Genomic DNA, 17,893 nt, shown 5'->3' with positions numbered 1-17,893 from the left:
CCCGGAATCGAATGCCTTTGGCGTGCGCGTCAAAAACTTGGAAGACGATCTCTTCCAGTGTCAGTTGCGCAATGTCTTTGCGGTAGCGGCAGGGCAAGCGCTCACCCAATACTCCAAAGTCTTTGGTGAACTCCAAGTAGTCGGCGACTGCCTTGACAAACCACCAGACCGCGTCCCTGCAGTTGTAGCGCGGCCGGTCCCCGAAATTGAGCAAGTTCGGGATCAAACCTAGCCTGAACTCTCCTGCGAACTGCAAGATTATGTCCCTAGCTTCTTTGAACATCCCTGGTAGGAGCAGCCCTCCCTTGAACGAGATGAAGGTGTCCCGGCCCCAGCAGCGGGTCCACCCGGTCGCGAAGTGCGGCAGTCCCGCAGACATAGTGACCGGCATGCGCGGGTGCTCGAACCGGCCGACGAACATGTGCGCGGCGAGCAACAGCCCCTTGCTGAGCTTCTGGCAGGCGGGGTGAGCCTGCGCAGCCACCTGCTCAGTGTACAGGAACTTCAGCTTTCTCAGGAACTTGCAGAAGAAGAAAGGGATCTCGTCCTTGGGAATGCGCCTCAGTAGGCCTGCGAACTAGCTGATCAGGGACTGCGTGTTCTTGCACTCGGGGCGACCTGCTAGTCGACTGGCCAGGTAGTCCACCAGCCAGTGCCCCTCCCGGATGTTGCGGAACAGGCCGCAGTTTCGGTCGTTGGACCGGGCGGCCTTCTTAAGCAGGGCATAACTACCAAGTAGCCCGCAAAAGGGCAGCCCTACACCATCGATTACGTAGCCAGACCCGCCCCTCTCCCTCTCCTCGTTTTCGCTCGAGAAAAGCAGAAAGTTCAGCTCCGGCGGGGAGAGTCGGTCTATCTGCCACTCGCTGTCAATAAAGCGCTTGAGGACAGCACTGGCGGCAGCCTCGTCGGGGCAGGTTTCGCACTCGATGTAGGCGAAGAAAGGCTCGCCTTGCAGGAACTGCAGTCTGCTGCCCTTCATGTCGATGTGGGTCTGCCAGAAGTTGTGCTCCAGGTACGGGTTTGTTTGGGTTTCGAAGCAGTCAGGGTCATCTTCCACGGATTGTTTTTTTAAGTTGGGGGACCTGTCCTGCTCAACGACGACGCAGCGGGTGATCTTCCCGCGCAGCTCGATGGCTGGCGCGACAGGCTGCTCGCTGTACCCGCAGCTGATCACCGCCAGAGCGTACCCCGACTTGTCCACCTTTTTCTTAAGGATCTGGATCCAGCCCGGCGAAGGACTCTTCACTTCACAGCGGTTGTAGAGCGCATGCTGCTGCCGGATGCCGGCGAGGGTCTCTCTTACTTGCTCGAAGTTGTGGTAGCGCTTGGAGCGGTAGCCCTCTGCGACCACAATCTCGTGGTTGCCGCTAGGGTTGACCGGCCTGCCCGCCTAGGTGCGCCAGTCCCCACCGACCCTGAACTTGAACTAGTAGCAGCCGCGGTCCAGCCTGAGCTTGGTGGCATGCAGTTTGGAGTGTTCGTAGTAAATCAGGAACGTCTCTGATTTCCAGTCATCCCAGGAACCCAGGACTGAGATCCTTGTGGCGCTTGGCTCTCCGGCGAAAGTGATCAGTACTTCGCAGGGGTATGTCTCGAGCCAGGTCTCCTTTTGGGTCTTGCGCAGGGGGTAGAGCAGATTCGAGCTGGTCACGGGCACCCTCGTGGTAAAGAACTGGTCGACACCGAGCGTGGACCCCGAACAGATGTTGAGCATTGCGGTGGCCGCGTTGATGGGTAGCAGTTGCTCCCTGGCCAGGATCTCGTTGTCGTGGGTCTGATCGTATAGCATCTTCTGAGGAAACCGGGGTTCCAGGATGCTCATTTTCCCACCGCTAGTCAAATAGTTTCTGGACACACTTCCCAAATCCTCCATCATCGAGAAGAACCTCACTTCGCCGGCTAGGTGGCTCGCGAGCTGATCTTGTTCCCCTCGCGCACCAGGCAGTCGATCCCTACTCGCTTCACGAAGGTGGCATCCCGCTACTCCGAGCCAGTGAAAAGCTCCCCGAAGACGAAGGCAGCTGGATTGGCCTTCCGGGCGAGAGTCATCATGTGCTCGGCCACATGGAGGGGCGTGCTGTGCAGGTTGTCCAGCCGAAACCCATCGAACAGATGAGCCATCTTTTCCACGTACCTCTCCATATACCCCCACAGCTAAGGACAGCAGGTCCTGCTGTCCCCGTAGTCCAGCTTCAGCAGGTCCCCCCAGATGTTGACCTTCCGCCGCAAGTAGTACTGCTCGTTGGAGATCGCGAAATTCTGTAACGGATCGATCGACATCACCCAGCCATTATTGAGGGCGAAGACCGTGCGGCCCGCGATTGTCAAGCTTGCTGAAAGCTGGCTTGATGAGCGGGTGCTCGGGGGCAGCGTGGCCCTGCAGCCACTGGTACTCCAGCTCTCCGCGTAGGGCCTGCAGGATTTCCTTGGTCCAGCTCTTCGCATACTCCTCCCACCACCTGTTGAACTTGAAGATCTATGAGGCCAACTCGTCCCTTGTCATAATGCAGTTTCAGGTCCCGCCAGGCCCCCAGGTCTGGCAGTGAACCCTCCCGGCTCGAGCCTAGCTTGACATGGCTACTCAGGAACTCCGGATGTCGCAGACCTGCCCCTAGTCGAAGATGTTGAATACCGTCTGGGTGGGGGGCACTGCCTGCCGCATCACATCGAATGTGTCCTCCCGCAGCCGAAAGTATTCCCAGAACTTAGTTTGCTCGAGGGCCCTGCCCAGCTCTTAAAGGAAAGAAGCGATCAGCTGCGGAGAGCAGTCTTCAACAAAGGCGAGTTTCGCTTTCTGTCCCAGCCGGTAGATGACTGTTCCACCTCCAGGGTGGCCCGGAGCTCAGGCCTCTGTCGACTGTGTAGAGACCGGCCTCAATCCTCTCCAAAAACTAGTTGTCAAAACTGACGTGGTTAAGCACCAAATCCGTGAAGCATAGAGCTCCTCTGGCCCGAATCGACTCGAGGGTCCTGGCCAGCTCCTCATCGAACTGAACAGTTCCGGATTGGCCTGTTCGTGGTTCGCCACTGAATAGTAGCTGCAGGACTCACCGAGCTTGAGCACCGGAGGGAAGTGGAAGCTGTTGTAGCCGATCGCGATCTGTTCTTGCAGCACGGGCAGCCAGCGGGCCGCCTTGCCCAGGGCCCGCGGCATCACCGTCTGGCAGACCAACTCTCCGACCGAGATCGGCTCTCCCTTCAGCTTGAGCCGAGACTAGATCACCATGTACTCAGGCCTGCCGCAGTGCTCCACTCTCAAGTTGGTACCCCCTCAAGTGTCCCGAATACCAACTGAAACCTGAGCGAGCCGCAAACATCCCCGAACTGCAGATCACAGCTCCACTGCCCCTCATGGAGCGTGCCCTTGTCGAAGGAGCAGTCAGCGAGGCATAACTCGGTCTGCCCCCCAGATACGAATTTGCAGGGCGATCTGAGAGAATGCAGCAGTAGGGCCGAACACCGGTAGAGGCGCGGCGAGCTGCAGATGAAGCGGACTTGCTGGCCAGGAGGCAGCCTCAGCACAGTCCTGGAGGCGGAAGGGAAGCAGCCCTCACGATCCAGCTCGACAACCTTGATCATGACGAATTATCACTTGGCCTTCCAGCCTGCCTTTTTGATGGCCTCCTCGCCGTCGAAGTCCTCCTCGAAGAGCACCTGCAGTTTGTTGCCGAGTGCACCTGCTCGCTGATGATCTCGTTGAAGCCGATCACGCCCCCGTTCTCGAACTTGATCGACTTGGGCTGCCCCACCAGCATCAGGTAGTTCGGGTCGTACCGGTGGGCCCGCCGTCTCCCGCCAGCCACTTCATCTTCTGGGCCCCGCACCCGCACTTCACCATGAACTTTTTTGAGCGGACAGTCACCTCCACGTTCATCTCAATTGCGCAATCCTCGCTTTATCAGTATTCACACAGCAACTTTATTTGGGCAGTTGGGCCCTTTTGGGTTAATTTGGGAGGGCTGAAAAAGTCCGAGAGGGACTATTCTACGAGCGGCAAGGCGTCCTAAAATTCTAGGCCCCCGGATTCTGAAAGCGGGTTATTGAAAGATTGGATATCTAAAATAAAATGTCGAAGAAGGTAGAGAAGAAGGGGTCCGAGAAGCTGTCCGAAAAGGGCTCCGTGAAAGACCTGAAGCCCAGCAAGGCGTTCGACCCCAACAAGTACGCGAAAACGGGAATCCCGGTGGCCACCATCAGCAAGATGAAGGACTGCTTCGACCTGTTCGACCGGGACAGCTCGGGCAGCATGTCCCCCGACGAGCTGATCTCGGGGCTGATGGCGCTCGGCATCGAGGAGGAGGCGAACAAGATCTGCACCCTGGTGCGCTCCATCTCTGCGGACCGCGGCATCGAGGAGATCGACTTCGAGAACTTCGTGACGATGTTCTGCAGCCCCTCGACGGGGTCGGATGAGCGGACGAAGACGGTGTTCAAGGAGTACGACAAGGCGGGGAAGGGGTACGTGGACCTGGATGATTTCAAGCGGGTGACCCACAGCTGAAGGAGCGTTACACAGACCCCGAAATCGAGCTGATGCTGTACCACGCGGACAAGGACAAGGACGGACATCTCACCTACGAGGAGTTTGAGGCCGTGCTCAAGAAGTACGGCCGCTGACATCATCATTCATGTAACCTCACTCGCACACCCCTACCTTCACCCGTCCCTTCTGCGAGGTGTTCACCAGTTGCGACCCCTCCACGCACTTCGAGCACTGCCACTCGTCGATGCAGTCCGAGCACAGCGCGTGGCAGTCCTCGCACTTCGCCTCGTGCGCGTTGTAGTACTGCGCCTGCTTGCAGGGGTTGCGCGCCATGAAGTAGGTCACCACTGTCCCCGTCGCCAGCCCGAACAGCAGGATCAGCAGCAGCGCCACCCACACTAGCCGACGAGCCTTGCTTCGCTTGGCTGGCATCTCCAGCAGGTCCCCGCCGTCGCTGTTACTGCTGCGGACTGACACCAGCCGGCTGACCAGGCTGCCTTCCTCCGCGAGCAGTTTCTCAAGGGGAGTCACTGTCAAAGTGGAGTGCTTGCTGTGGAAAGAGGACCCCACCTGGTAGTCGCTGGTGGTTCTGATCGAGGTCTTGTCGATCGCCTTACTGTAGATCTTGTCTGATCCGAGCCACTTCTTCGGGCAGAGCCTCGGGGCAGGCTAGCTGATGCAGCTGCGCCAGGCCCTCCAGCAGTTCAAGGTCATAAAACCTCTCTTGCTGCAGCTCGACAATCCTCGCCTCGACCGTGTCCTCCTCAGAGAACAGCCCCAACGCCCCTTACCAATATGGATATCGCCTCGTCCTTGGCCCCGACCGCGTCTCTCTCGGGGGCGGGGTCGAACTCCAGCGCGAACCACTGCTCCCTCTTGAAGGCAGTAAAGATCACCTGCTCCGAGTAGAAGCGACCGCTGAACAGGATGTCGAAAAGCCCGCTGAGCTCACGCAGGGTGAAGCGCTCCTGTTCTGCGAGTTTGATCCTGTTAAGTTCTGCGAGTGAGATGATCTCTTCACGGAAGAGCAGCGGGCGCCCCCCTCAGGACAGGGCAGCAAGTCGGCCAGCATCTCATGCGGCCTGACCGCCAGCCCCTCCAGACCTTCCAAGACAGTCTCAAACCTTTCAATCATTATAATCTTACATCCCTACCGTCAGGAAACCATATCCGTTCGGCTCTGCAGTAACCGACCTTGAAACGAGGCGCTGCCCCGGATCCCTTTTTTTATTTATGTCCAGCAACCGCTACAGCTACAGGGCCGGCCTCCCGCAGCAGTGCAGGTCGCCCGCCGCCCACCCCAGTTCCACTGCTGCCGCAGGGATTACTGGAATACCTATCAGCCGCTCTACTCGCAGGCCTACCCCGCGACAGGGACCACACCCCACTACAAGCCACAGCCATTCCACAACTCCTTCAACCATCAGTACCATCACCACGAGACATTCTCGAACCCGAGGCAGTCGTACCAAGCCCAGCCTTTTAGACTCACGCCTACAAATCGTACCAGCCCCAGCCGTAGCGTGCTTCTCTGGCGCCCGAGCGCGAGAAGTACCAGCCCCCGGCCGCGGGCCAGGGCCAGTCCCCCCCGCGGCCACCCCGATCCGCGGCCCTACCAATCCAGATTCCCCCCGCCATCCCACAACCTGCAGGAAGTTAAGAGCCAAAGCTCTCTTCGCATAGAGCCAATTGAAAAGAGGCTGGCAAGGATCAGCTCGATGGCGAGTGGCCTTGAGCACATGGGTCGCAGGGATCGCCCTTCTGACGACAAGGAGACCTTGTTTTCTGAGGAGGCGAAGCTACCGGGGCCTGAGGGAGAAGCAGCGTGGCCAGCCACTCCTAGAAGAATCCTGTAAGGCAAGGCGCTCCCCAGGCCGCTCAAGAGGACAGTCTGGGCTGGCCCGAGAGCAACGGCCCCGAGAGCGAGAACTGGCAGTGGCCTACGACTCGAAGATGCAGTACCGGTTCAACCCGTCGGTCAACCTGCAGAAAGAGGCAGCGATCTTCCAGTGATCTCAATCAGCGCAGGGCGATCACGCTGTCCCGCTTGCGGTAGGAGTTGGGGATGGTCTTGCCCACCTTGTCCTACAGCAGCTCCTCGAGGGAGGTGAAGCTGGCCTTGTGCTCGCTCAGAACAGTCAGCGACAGGTTGCCCTCGCTCTCCTCGGAGCTGTCGCAGGCCACCCCCAGCGCCAGCAGCCTTTCCTTGCGGTCCTCGAAGGGCAGCACCACCTCCCGCGAGTAGACGCCGTAGCTGCTGTTCGAGATGGGGGGCTGGTCGATCGTTCCTTGAAGAACCAGTCGGTCTCCTCAGTCTCATAGATCCTGAATACCGTGAGCTTCATCTGCGGGGGCTCCACGTCGATCGTCTTTTCAGAGACATCCTCATCGTACAGCCTCGTGGTACATGCCCTCGTAGTCCGTCGACTGCAGCAAGACCGCAGGCTGTTCTTCTCCGAGGAGCGCACCAGGAACAGCGCTTCGATCTCCTCGCGAGGCACTCTCTGCCGGTCCTTCTCTGTGAGAAGGGACAGACCTCCGGCCGGCCAGGTGCCGTGTTTGGTCTCTTTGTGGGGGTAGGCTTTCCGAACTCCCTTCCTGACCGTGACCGGGGGCACCGTTGTCTCCTCGGGCGTGCGGATCAGCTCCTCGGACAGACAGGTGAGAGTCAGGTGGTAGGGCCCGTACTCGTGGTTGAGCACCGACACGAACAGGAAGTAATGGCCGGGCTCAGTCTCTTCCTCGATCGAACTGATGCCCTGGAAGTAGAACCCCTTGGACAAGCTGCAGTTGGTGATCAGCTCATAGCTGAGGTCCTCGACGCAGCTCTCCCTGCGCTCGTCGGGCACCAGGATGAGCATCAGCGAGGCGTTCTCAGGCCCCTCCAGCTCTGCGCTGAAGAAGGTGCGTTCTGCCAGTTCCAGCAGGTAGTAGTCGTTCTTTATGAACTCGGGCGAGTACATGTTCTCGCGATGTTCTGCGGGCCGAACTCACTCTGGAGTAGGGTCCGCCTCTCCGGCCTCCGGAAGGCCATCTCCACACCTCGATCTCGATGAACGAGCCCAGGAACAGCGTGAAGGCGCAGGCCTCCTCCTCGAAGGCCTCTGGCAGAGGGCCAGCACGTAGCAGTCGGTGCGGCTGCTGGCCTCGAAGATGAACACGTCCCCGACGATGCCCTTGTCCGGGCCGATGCCCCGGATGCTCTCATGCGGGTAAACAGCCCTATCCCCGCCATACTGAAACAGCTTCATCGAGAACCTGGGGCTAAAGGCGTTCCTGCAGTGCCCCTCCGCGAACACCCTCACCTCGAAGTCCTCCTCGTGAGGGTGGATGCGCATCAGGAACTGCGGGAAGTACTTGACCGAGAACTTCCCGTTGTAGAACCGCCCGGGCTGGCTGCGCGCTGTGGCGTTGAATTGCAGTCGGTAGGGGTACACGGTGGCGGCCACGACAGCTGGATGGTCCGCGCCACCTCCGACAGCACTCGCCAGTCCACCCAGAAGCTGCCACTCGTCGTACTCCTCGGGCCGGTCCCCGTACCCGAACAACTCTCGGTACTCCTGAGTGAGCTTGCCCGGGTTGAACACCTTGAAGGGCGGCTGAAGGCCGGGCTCGAAGAACCTGCACTTCACGAACTTCTGCTCCCCTCGCTTGAGCAGGCGCAAGATCAGGAAGTACTTGAGCCTGTCCTTGATTTGAGGTCGAGCTTGGTGTGCTCCTTGCCCTTGGTGCGCAGCTACTCCTCGCTGTAGCCGATGCTGATAATGATGTTTCCCTCCGCGTGATTGTCGAACAGCTTCCGCCACAGGTTCTTTTTTGGCACCTCTGCGAAGAAAATCACTTCGGGGATCCACCCGCACAGCCGGAACACTGCTCCGCTCGGGGTCAGCTCCTCCTCCTCCAGAACCTGTCGCAGTCCGCTGGCCAGCAGACACATCCATTGCTCCTTGCCGCTCAGACTGCCCACCTCGCTCTGCCCCAGGTTTCGCACTTCTGCTCGTCGGAAGCACCCATTTCGCTCGCACCTTCACGTTGTAGTCGCCGCTGGCAGTCAGCGGGTATAACAATTTGGCCAGCAGCTTAACCCCGTGCTGTTCGCAGTAGGCGGCCACCCCCGCCAGGGCGAGGGCCAGCATTCCGTCAGGCGCGATGGTCCTGTAGTCAAAGGCCCGTTCCAAATCAGGATACCCTTCAGGCGGAACAGTGGTGGGGTCGACCTTCTAAAAGTGATCCTGCCAGGGCTCAAAGACCCGGCCTCTGACGAGACTGGTGGCGTTAAAGAAGGATAGGTGTTCGTCTTGGTACTCCGAGGTGTCGAGGATGAATCGCTTGCGCTCGAAGTCCAGGTAGATGTCCTTGAGAAGAGTTGGCTCTTTTGACTCTGTCAGGGATTCTGAAGATTCCGAGATGTTCTACCTGCGACTGGCTCCTATTGCGACGAGCTGAGCTAGGTTTTCGATCTCTTCTCGAGAGCGGCCGTCTACTTTGGCGCCTTTCATGATCTGGTCTCTGCTGAACAGTCTGCTGTCCTGGAACACGCTCCTCCGGTCAGTGTTTATTCTGAAGCTGATCTTGCTGGATTCGTGCTCGGCAGTCGCTTTGATCTCGAGTACTTGCCGTCGCTCGCTAGGAAGGGCCTATGTGGGCGGAGGCACGGGCCTGTGGCGGCCGGACTGCGGGCCGGCGTGCGGTCACTCTGCGGGACGAAGCACAGCGTACCGATCGGAGCGACACGGGCAATGGCAGTGCCGTCAGTCTCATCAGCGACGCAGCACCTATTTCCCATGCTAATTTTAATTAGATGAAAGCGACGATCAACGAATGCCTGCGGCGCAACAAGAGCGAGTACATGACCAAGCGGCGGTAGCTGGACGGGGTCGGAAGCCCCGAGCTCAAGCGCATCCGCAAGGAGTACCGGAAGGATATCTGCTCCACATGCAAGCTGATGTCCATCTCGCTCAAGAAAAGATAGCGCTGCTGGGCCTCAAGCCCAAGAATTCACTGTACGAGTCCTGCGAGGAGGCTGCTCAAGGAGAGGGATCGTGAGCTGGAGCACCTCCAGAAGGAGCTGGAGGCAGTTCGTGCGACCGACAAGTTTAAGAACCTGTCGGTGCTCAAGGCCCAGCTCAGCGAGGGCAGTTACGAGATCGACAGGCTCAACGCTCTGGTCAGACAGCTGAAGACCGACCTCGCTGACCAGCAGGCCCGCAACACCCGGCTCGAGGACAGACTGGCCTCGAAGACGTGCTGCACCGGCGGATGCGCTAACTGGAGCAGCAGCTGTAGGCGGAGACGGCCCACCACCTCGACGAGCTGGAGCAGCGAGACCGCAAGATCTACGAGCTGAGCATGAGCAAGAAGCGGGTTTAGAACGACTGCTCCCTGCAACGCATAAACATGTAGAGCCTGGCCGAGACCCTCGAGCAGGAGAAGGCCAGGGGCCTGCAAGCCCAGGCGGTCCAGAGGCGAGCTCTACCAGATCGGCTTCATGATCGTCCTGCGGCTCAGGACACTTCTGCTCCTCCAAAAAGCTGTTCTACCAGCTCATGCTGCACAAGCTGCCCGAAAGGGTCACCGAGCACGACCTGGCCATGTTCCTCTTCGGGGAGCCGGCCTTGGTGCGCTTCGAGGAGCAGATGGACCTGCTGCTCGACCACGTCTTCGCGGGGGCACGGTCGCAGCCCCGGCAGGAGGTGGTCGCCTGTCTGGAGGAGTTGGTCGAGTCTTTCAGTGACGGGGATATCGTCAGCACCAAGAGCCTTGAAGACATCAGTTAGAAGATCAGAGGAAAGCTGTCCCGACTGCGACGGAGACTGCCCCGAGCAAGCGTCAGCAACACCCTCCTGGAGCGGGTGCTCGCAGAAGAGGGGTTCTCGCCCTTCGAGGTGGAGGCCATCCTGGTGCAGCTTTCAGTGGAGTCCTAGAGCCTGTCGGCACTGAACCCCGAGTGGATCTTCGCCCATGAACATTGATAATGCTGAGGGGGCAAGTTCGACCGCTCCCTGCCCGCCGCCAACAAGCTGCTCGAGTACAAGGAGCAGAGCCAGCAGTCCCGCAGGCTCAAACGCAGGCTCCGGCAGATCGCGGCCGCTCCGCCCTGTCCTGAGCTGACCCTGCCGCCGCCCTCCTTCCGGTCCAATTTCATGTGCATGTCGCCCGAGAACTCTTTTCGGATCGAGGTGGGTAACAAGTACCTGCTCCGCAAGTTGCTGCTGCTCAAGAAAGACCGCAAACTGCCGGCCTCCAGGTGCTCTGTCCCGCACGGCAGGGCCTGCTACGAGCGGCAGTACAACATCGCCATCGAAACCGCCGCATGTTCCGGCGCCTGACCAACACCAAGCCCTTCTACTCCAACAAGGCCTTCCAGCAGGCAGAGACCCGGCGCTGCCGCTACCTGAACACATCGCCCGATTCGAGCACAAGCTGATCAAAGGACTGCCTCCCACCAAGACCCGCATCCCTCTGCTGACCGACCCCCCGCGCCGCCGCAGGCAGTTCCTGCTGCACACCGAGCATCGGGAGGTCAGTGGCCAGGCTGGCTAGCTGCGAGTGCTGCAGGACGGGGAGGGGCTGTCGGTGCAGTTCAGCAGCGGAAGGACAGCCAGAGGCCTGCGACTAGGCCTGGAAGAGGCCCTTTCGCTGCTGCAGGAGCGTTTCAACAGCTCGATCGCAGAGCTGGCACAGACGGTGAGACTGGGGAAGGAGGGCTGACCCTGGACTGAGCAGCGCTGTTTATTGCAATATTTTATTACGCAATTCTGAGGTTTGATGAAGTTCGACAGCTCGCTGGACACCAAGGAGGAGCGCATCTACAGGCTCATCCGCCAAGGACATAGAGGACCAGAAGAGGGAGGACCTGCTCATCGAGGACGACATCCCCCAGCTGGAACGGCATGAAATTTACCCGCTCATGCTCCGCAACGAGCTGAAGGACCGGCCCTACGACATGGAGGAGATCTGCTGTGAGATGGAGACGGGGTGCCTGACCTGCTGCGACAGCACGCCCCTGCGCAAGCCAATATCGGAGCTGGGGCTGGGGGCAACCGTCTACCTCCGGATCCTCAAAAACCTGATGGTCTTCTTCCTGGCGGCATTCGGGGTGTCGCTCTTCTCGGTGTACCTCTACTACCAGTCGGTGACCTTCGATCTGTCCTCGGACGGGCAGGGCGGGTTCAAGGAGGCCCTGTTCCTGCTCACCACGGGCAGTCTCTCCCTCCAGTACAGCAAGTGCGCCTTTGGGGTGTTCGACTACTCCCGGCCTGAGGAGTTCAGGCTATCTTGCAGGCGGGGAACCCTGCGGCTGGGGGGCGTGCACTACGTGTCTGCGCAGGCCCAGCGTGCCCAGCTGTCTGCAGGTCAACATCGACGTCAGCACCGAGTAGGTGCAGCTGGTTGCCGGCCGCCTGGCTGCCCTCGAATCACGCTGTAATGGATAGTCCTCCTGCGAGTTCAAACTCTACCCGAGTAGTTCGAGTCGCCTGCCAGGAGGACCGCTACCAACGCAGCGGCTTCGCACACTTGGTCAGCGCCTACTGCGAGGGCAACTTCTTCCCGATCTGGCGTGGGATCGAGATTAGCGGGCGGGACTGGGGCTGCTCTTGGTGGCAGTGGACTGCGTGGTGATTGTGCTGTACTTCGTGCTGCTGCTGTCGCTGCACAACACGATCAAGTCCGCCTACCTGAACCTGCACCGGGACCGCACCTTGCTCGAGAACTTCACTGTGGAGGTGCCGATGACCTTCCAGCCGAACATGCTCAACCACCACTTCTTCGCGGACCTGATCAACCGGGTCGAAAGCCTGGCGCAGAGCTACGTGGGGGATCGGGCCGAGGTGCAGGAGAGTCTTCGGAAGAGCGGATTCCAGCGGGTGGAGGTGATGCACCTGAGCTACGCCTTCAAGTTCAACGAGGTGGCCTTCACCAATACCCTGACGCGGATCTATGGGCGGCCTCACAGGTAAGCTGGAGAAGTTCATGGCGGGGGCTGACGGGCAGGCGCCCAACGACCAGCAGGGCATCGACTTCCTGTTCTCCGAGGCCTGCAAGGAGGAATGGCGGGACTTCGAGCAGCTGGTCGAGGAGAAGCAGCGAGGGCAGCTGGCGTTTGTGTGGCTGGCCTTCAACAACGTGCTGGAGCGCGACATCGCCCTCGAGTGCTTCAAGAAAAAGTGGTTCGAGGCCTGCCGCTAGCGCGAGAAGAGGCTTTGGTATGAGGACCAGCGGATCACCATGGGGCAGGGGCCCAACCCCGACCAGATCCTGTGGTCGAACCTGGACAACTCGGACTGCTCGATCCTCCTTAAGGTGCTGGTCAGCTACCTGCTGGCCTTCGCGGTGTTCTTCGGGGCGTATGTGTTCCTGGCCTGGCTGAACCAGCGACTGCTCGCCCTCCAGATCGAGTTCAGCCTGGACTCGCAGTGCTCGAGCCTGCCGGTGACCCTCACCGCGGTGACCGATTTCCTGCCGGTCTGGTCTGACGTGGGCCGGTTCCCAGGCTACCTGAACTGCTACTGCCTGGCCAAGTTCACGCGGGCGCCCTTCCTGAGCGAGTGCTCGGTGTGTTCCGCAACTACGTGATTTACAACGGGCTGCCAGTGCTGTTCTCGTGTGGTGGTGGTGCTGGTGAACGTGGTGCTGCAGCTGATACTCAAGGCCATGACGGCCTGGGAGGCTACAAGAACGAGGGGCGCAAGGTGGTCAGCGAGATCATCAAGTTGTTCCTGCTGCAGTTCCTGATCTCGGGACTGCTGCTCCTGCTGATCAACCTGCGCACGGGGGGCGAGCGGGCCAGGCGACTCCTCTTTCGTGAGCCTGCTGTTCGGAGGGGGCCTACTCGTCCTTCAACGCGAGTTGGTACCTGAACGTGGGGTTCTCGATCCTGCTGACCATGCTCATCAGCATCAGCAACCCCATCCTGCGCTCCTTCCTGAACTACGCGTGGGTGGGCCTGCGCCGCTGCTGGGACCGGTCCGGCGACTGCTGTGCCCGGCGCACCCGCCTCGACAGCATCACCGAGTACATCGAGCTGTACTCGGGCCCGCCCTTCGACCTGGCCGAAGACTGCTCCTTCCTGCTGCTGGTGGTCACCTCCTGCATGTTCTATGGCAGCGTCATGCCCCTGCTCTACCTGGTGGCCTTCTTCTGCCTGCTCGTGCTCTTCTGTTCAACAAGCTGTTCCTGGCCAAGGTCTACCGCCGCCCGCCCCACTACGACAAGGCCATCCTCCGCGCGGTCCAGGCGCTGTTGCTAGTGCCCCTGGCCGCGCACTGCCTTGGCGGCATCATCTTCATGAACCTCGGGCCCTCCTTCCGGAGCCCTTCATCATCGGCGCCTCCAACTCCGCAGCCAGCAGTCTCGGCAACAGCTCCTTCTGGAACCTTTTCAGGGTCATCCAGGTCTACCCCTACCTCGCGGGGCTCGTCCTCATCGCGGTCTTCATGGTGTTCGAGGAAATCATCCTCAAGAAGCCGGGCAGTTCAGCAGCAGCCTCGCCGAACATGACCAGTACCTGGACACCGAGCTGAACCTGCTCAGCAAGCTCAGCCTCGAGCAGGCCCGGACCCCTCGCTGCACAGGTCGGCCGGCAGCTGCTCAACCTCCTCCACGTCAAGATTCCCTACCTCAACTCCGAGATCCGGGTGCAGGGCAACCTCGGCCGGATCCGCGTCACGGGCATCGACGAATCATCAGTCAAGCTCGAGGAGGTCTCCGAGGCAAACTCCTACATGGGCCGGCTGTTGACCCTGTAGAAGAAGCTGAGCGAGAAGGGGATCTACAGCGACCGGCTGTTCGGCCCCTCCACCTACGAGTGCCACATGAACCACAAGGACCGCCTCCGCTGGGAAAAGCTGACCACCCTCGAAAAGATGGTCACCAATCTCAAATGATGACCTCATTTTGCCTCGCCCATCGACTCCCGTGACTCTCGGTTTTCTTTCGAGTGGCTTGAGCCCTTCGACTTGAGGGATTCGCGCTTGGCGACCGACTGGCTGACCTGCAGCGGGGCCAGAGTTGACGTCTGCAGCGGAGTAGGCGTCTGCGCGGGGACTGCCGTTTGGGCGGGGGTTGGCTAGAAGATCACCTGATAGTGAGAAATGGAAGTGCTGATGAACTGCACGAATTTGGGGTTATTGGCCAGCTCTTAGAAGGAGCCGGGCTGGTCACTCTTGAACAGCACGGGGGCGAAGCAGATGGCCAGGTTTTCAGCAGTCATCAGGTTGGCTTTGGCTTCATGCTCCACCCCCCGCAGGAACCCGACCAACCGGCGGTACAGCACCTGGCTGCCCTGCTGCTCGTCCGCCAGCAGGCTTGAGATTGCTGAGACTCGAGTCTCCAGGTCTGCGATGGCTGGTCAGCATTATACGAAAAGCCTCCACCACGCTCGAGTACAAGCGAGTGGAGAATATGGGCTGCGCCTTGTGGAGGATCTTCTTGATGAGGCTGCTGACGTTGTGCGGGTTTTGGTCGGGGTCCAGCTTATATTCTTCGCGGACCATCTGGTCCTCAAGGGCAGCTACTTCGTCGACCGCTCCCGCCTTGCGGAAAATGCCTTGCAGTTGTAGTCGCTCTGGGCTCTGCTCGAAGAATTGGAGCAGGACGTGCACCGGCCTCGGCACGCCCGGCACATCGCTCTGCTTCATATCGGCTAGAGACACCCCCTCGAAGCTAAGCAGGGGCCTGGCTATGACCGGCTCGACCTTCTTTTCCGCCATGGCAGTAGTATCTCTTCCGGTGATCACCGGCCTCCACCAGGGCGGGGTTGATCCCGTACTCGGCCAGGGTCCTGGCTTGGCCCAGGTGGACAGTCTTGCCCTTGAGGAACTTGAGGACCATGGACATCACGAAATATCTCGCTCAAGCGCATGCCAGGGTGGACCTCAGCACGAGCACCTGCCCGAGCGGCACGAAGTACTTGGCCGGCATCCCTGCCACGATGTTCTTGAAGCACGCATACGAGTTGCTGTCGTCGGAGCTGCTGAAGACCAGGTGGTAGAGCCGAAGCTGGTCAAGGCGGTGATCCATCAGGGTGATGAACTGCCGTCTGGCGCGGTCCTCGTTGTCGGGGGTGAGCAGCTGTCCGCGGCCGACCACGACGAGGGCACCGTCCTCGGCCGCCCCGCGGTCAGAAAGACAGGGTCGGCTTTCTGGGGCAGGTGGCTGAGGTGCTGGATGATTCGAGTTCAGTGCGGTATCGGGCGTCAATTCTCCTTCATCTCGGCGCGGAGGCCGTTCGTGCTTGGCCAGCTTCCGTCCAAAGGCGTTGTCCCTCTCCATATAATAACCGGTGGGCAGTCACGAGGTGAAATACTGGATGTTCCGCTTGAACACCCCATCGACTGCGTGTGGTAGGGGTCCCTGGTGTGCTTCATCACCTTCTGCACTGTCTGTTCTTATATCCCGCAGTACAGGCACCGGAACTGCAGCCGCTACCGCAGCTTCTCCGCAGGGCCTCGCGCTACTGCTGCTCGTAGGACCGCAGGTCGAAGTTCGGGAAGTCGAACGCCGAGCGTGTCCCTGCCTGGCTGGGCATCACTATTGCCAGGTTAGAAAAGGCGGTCAGGTAGTACCGGCCGCTCACTGTGTCCAGCATTGCGAAGGAGTGCCCGTTGCTGCACCCGAAGATCTTTTCAGTGGTGCCTCCGAGAGTCACCTTGGCCAGGCTGGCGCAGAACCCGTCCCGCTAGTCGTAGCCGGTCCTCGGTAAGCTCGAACTCCGGCTGGATCTCGCGGATGAAGTGCTTTTCGGGAAGGCGATCCTCGCAGCCCGCAGATCCTGTGCCCGCAGGCCCCGCAGACCAGGTAGGCCTTATCGCTCGAGATGCGGGCCAGCTCCTCCTCGAAGCGCAGACTGACCTGGCCTTCCACACACAGTACTGCCTCATGTTCTCCATGAACTTGGGGATGCGAGGGCGGCTGACCGAAAAGTAGGAGGCACTGCCTTCCGGAATGGCCAGCACCCGCATGAAGCTGCCAGGGCCAGCCGCTTCTCCTTCCTGCGATCGAAGCTGTACATCTGCCTTTCGTCGGCAGGCAGCTGGGCCATGAACTGGTTGACCCAGTGCCTGTCCTCGAACACGTAGGGCACCTTCACGCAGCGGGCCAGCTCCACCAGGGCCTTGAAGAACGGCCGGTAGTCGAAATGAGAGAGGGCCTATTTCGAGGTGGCTCGCTTGACCACCTCGCGCAGGAAGTTCACTCTTGTTAGGAGGTCAGGCGTGACCAGGAAGCTCGTCAGGGGCACGCTCACTTCGGTCCTGTTCTCGTTCCTGCGCAGGACCATCCTCTCGACGTTCTCCCCGCGGGGGTCGAGCACCAGCCTACCGCTCGGTGCGAACACCAAGAACAGCACCTCGACCAGCCCCGGCCAGTCCGGCAGCCTCGTCATGTTCTTGACCGCCAGCGAGCTGTGCCGCTCCATCCTGGAGGCACTCACGAAACTACCCCTCTCGAAGATGTGGCTGTAGACGGACAGCCGGTCGACCGAAATCATGTAGCCGGTGACCAAGTCGCTCAGCTTTTTGAGGGAGGGCGCCATGATGTCGCCCAGCTCGTCGAGCAGCACGTGGGCGGGACTGCTGCCCGCCTGGTCCGAGAACTCCTTCAGGAACATGAGTTTTTTCATGTCGTGGTGGGAGTCTGTCTCGAACTGCAGGTAGCTTTCGTTCAGGCCGAGCTCGATGTGTTGCGCCTTGAGCCGGTACCGCTTCCTCAGGCCCTCCACGTACTTGCCCGTGAACTCGAGGCTGGAGCGCAGGCCCAGTCCGGTCATGTGGGTGATGCTGATGCGGTTGCTCACCAGCAGCAGGGCGAACTCAGGCTCGATCTGCTTCTTGCGCATGGCGTCTGTCCGCCGCTTCGTCTCCAGGAACTGCGGGTCTGACTCGTTGAAGTCTGCGCTGGTCATGATGTTCTCGAGGTAGTTGCAGCCCAACGTCAGAGCGAGCCTGATGTCGATGTCCTCGCCGCCCTGGGGCTCGAGGAAGGCGGGGTTCAGGCCGGCCTTCAGCAGCCTGCGGTGGATCTCCTCAGCCAGGCGGATGGCTTCCCTGACCACGGCTATGTCAACGAACCGCGAGACATGGCCACTGCGCACCTGCGAAAATATCATGTAGAGGTTGCCGTAGTCGGACTGGCCGGTCTGGTTGAACTCCCAGAACTCGTCGAAGCAGCGCTCGACCACCCGCTTCCGCAGGTGCGGCTTCTGCATGGACAGCATGGCCACCACCGGCAGCACCCGGTCGTAGGTGCCCAGCATGACTGATTTCAGCAGCAGCTGCGTGAAGTGGATTTCGATCGGCAGGTCGATCGACAGGATGCCGATGTCCGTGATCAGCAGGCTATCGCCCTCCTGCTTCAGGCACCCGTAGTTGAGCAGCAGCTCGGTGCCCCTGCGAATGTGCTCGAACG

General features: G+C 60.2%; 1 protein-coding gene across 1 annotated transcript; it reads left to right on the top strand.

Annotated features, from left to right (window-relative positions):
- Positions 1–4,069: 4,069 nt before the first annotated feature.
- LOC127594419 (uncharacterized) lies at positions 4,070–4,620 on the top strand. The gene is made up of 2 exons (XM_052056292.1): positions 4,070–4,450; positions 4,501–4,620. The coding sequence occupies exons 1-2, from the start codon at positions 4,070–4,072 to the stop codon at positions 4,618–4,620; spliced, it is 501 nt and encodes a 166-aa protein (XP_051912252.1).
- Positions 4,621–17,893: the final 13,273 nt, after the last annotated feature.

The sequence above is a fragment of the Hippocampus zosterae genome, unplaced genomic scaffold (assembly GCF_025434085.1).
Source record: "Hippocampus zosterae strain Florida unplaced genomic scaffold, ASM2543408v3 HiC_scaffold_120, whole genome shotgun sequence".
NCBI lineage: Eukaryota > Metazoa > Chordata > Actinopteri > Syngnathiformes > Syngnathidae > Hippocampus > Hippocampus zosterae.
The sequence above is the reverse complement of the archived record's forward strand: the minus strand, read 5'-3'. Positions and strand labels throughout refer to the sequence as shown.

Bases quoted from the DNA above. Each gene is read 5' to 3' on its own strand.
- LOC127594419 (XM_052056292.1), top strand. From the start codon at position 4,070: ATGTCGAAGAAGGTAGAGAAGAAGGGGTCCGAGAAGCTGTCCGAAAAG. The intron at 4,451-4,500 runs GCGGGGAAGGGG...GGTGACCCACAG, and splicing joins TGTTCAAGGAGTACGACAAG to CTGAAGGAGCGTTACACAGA.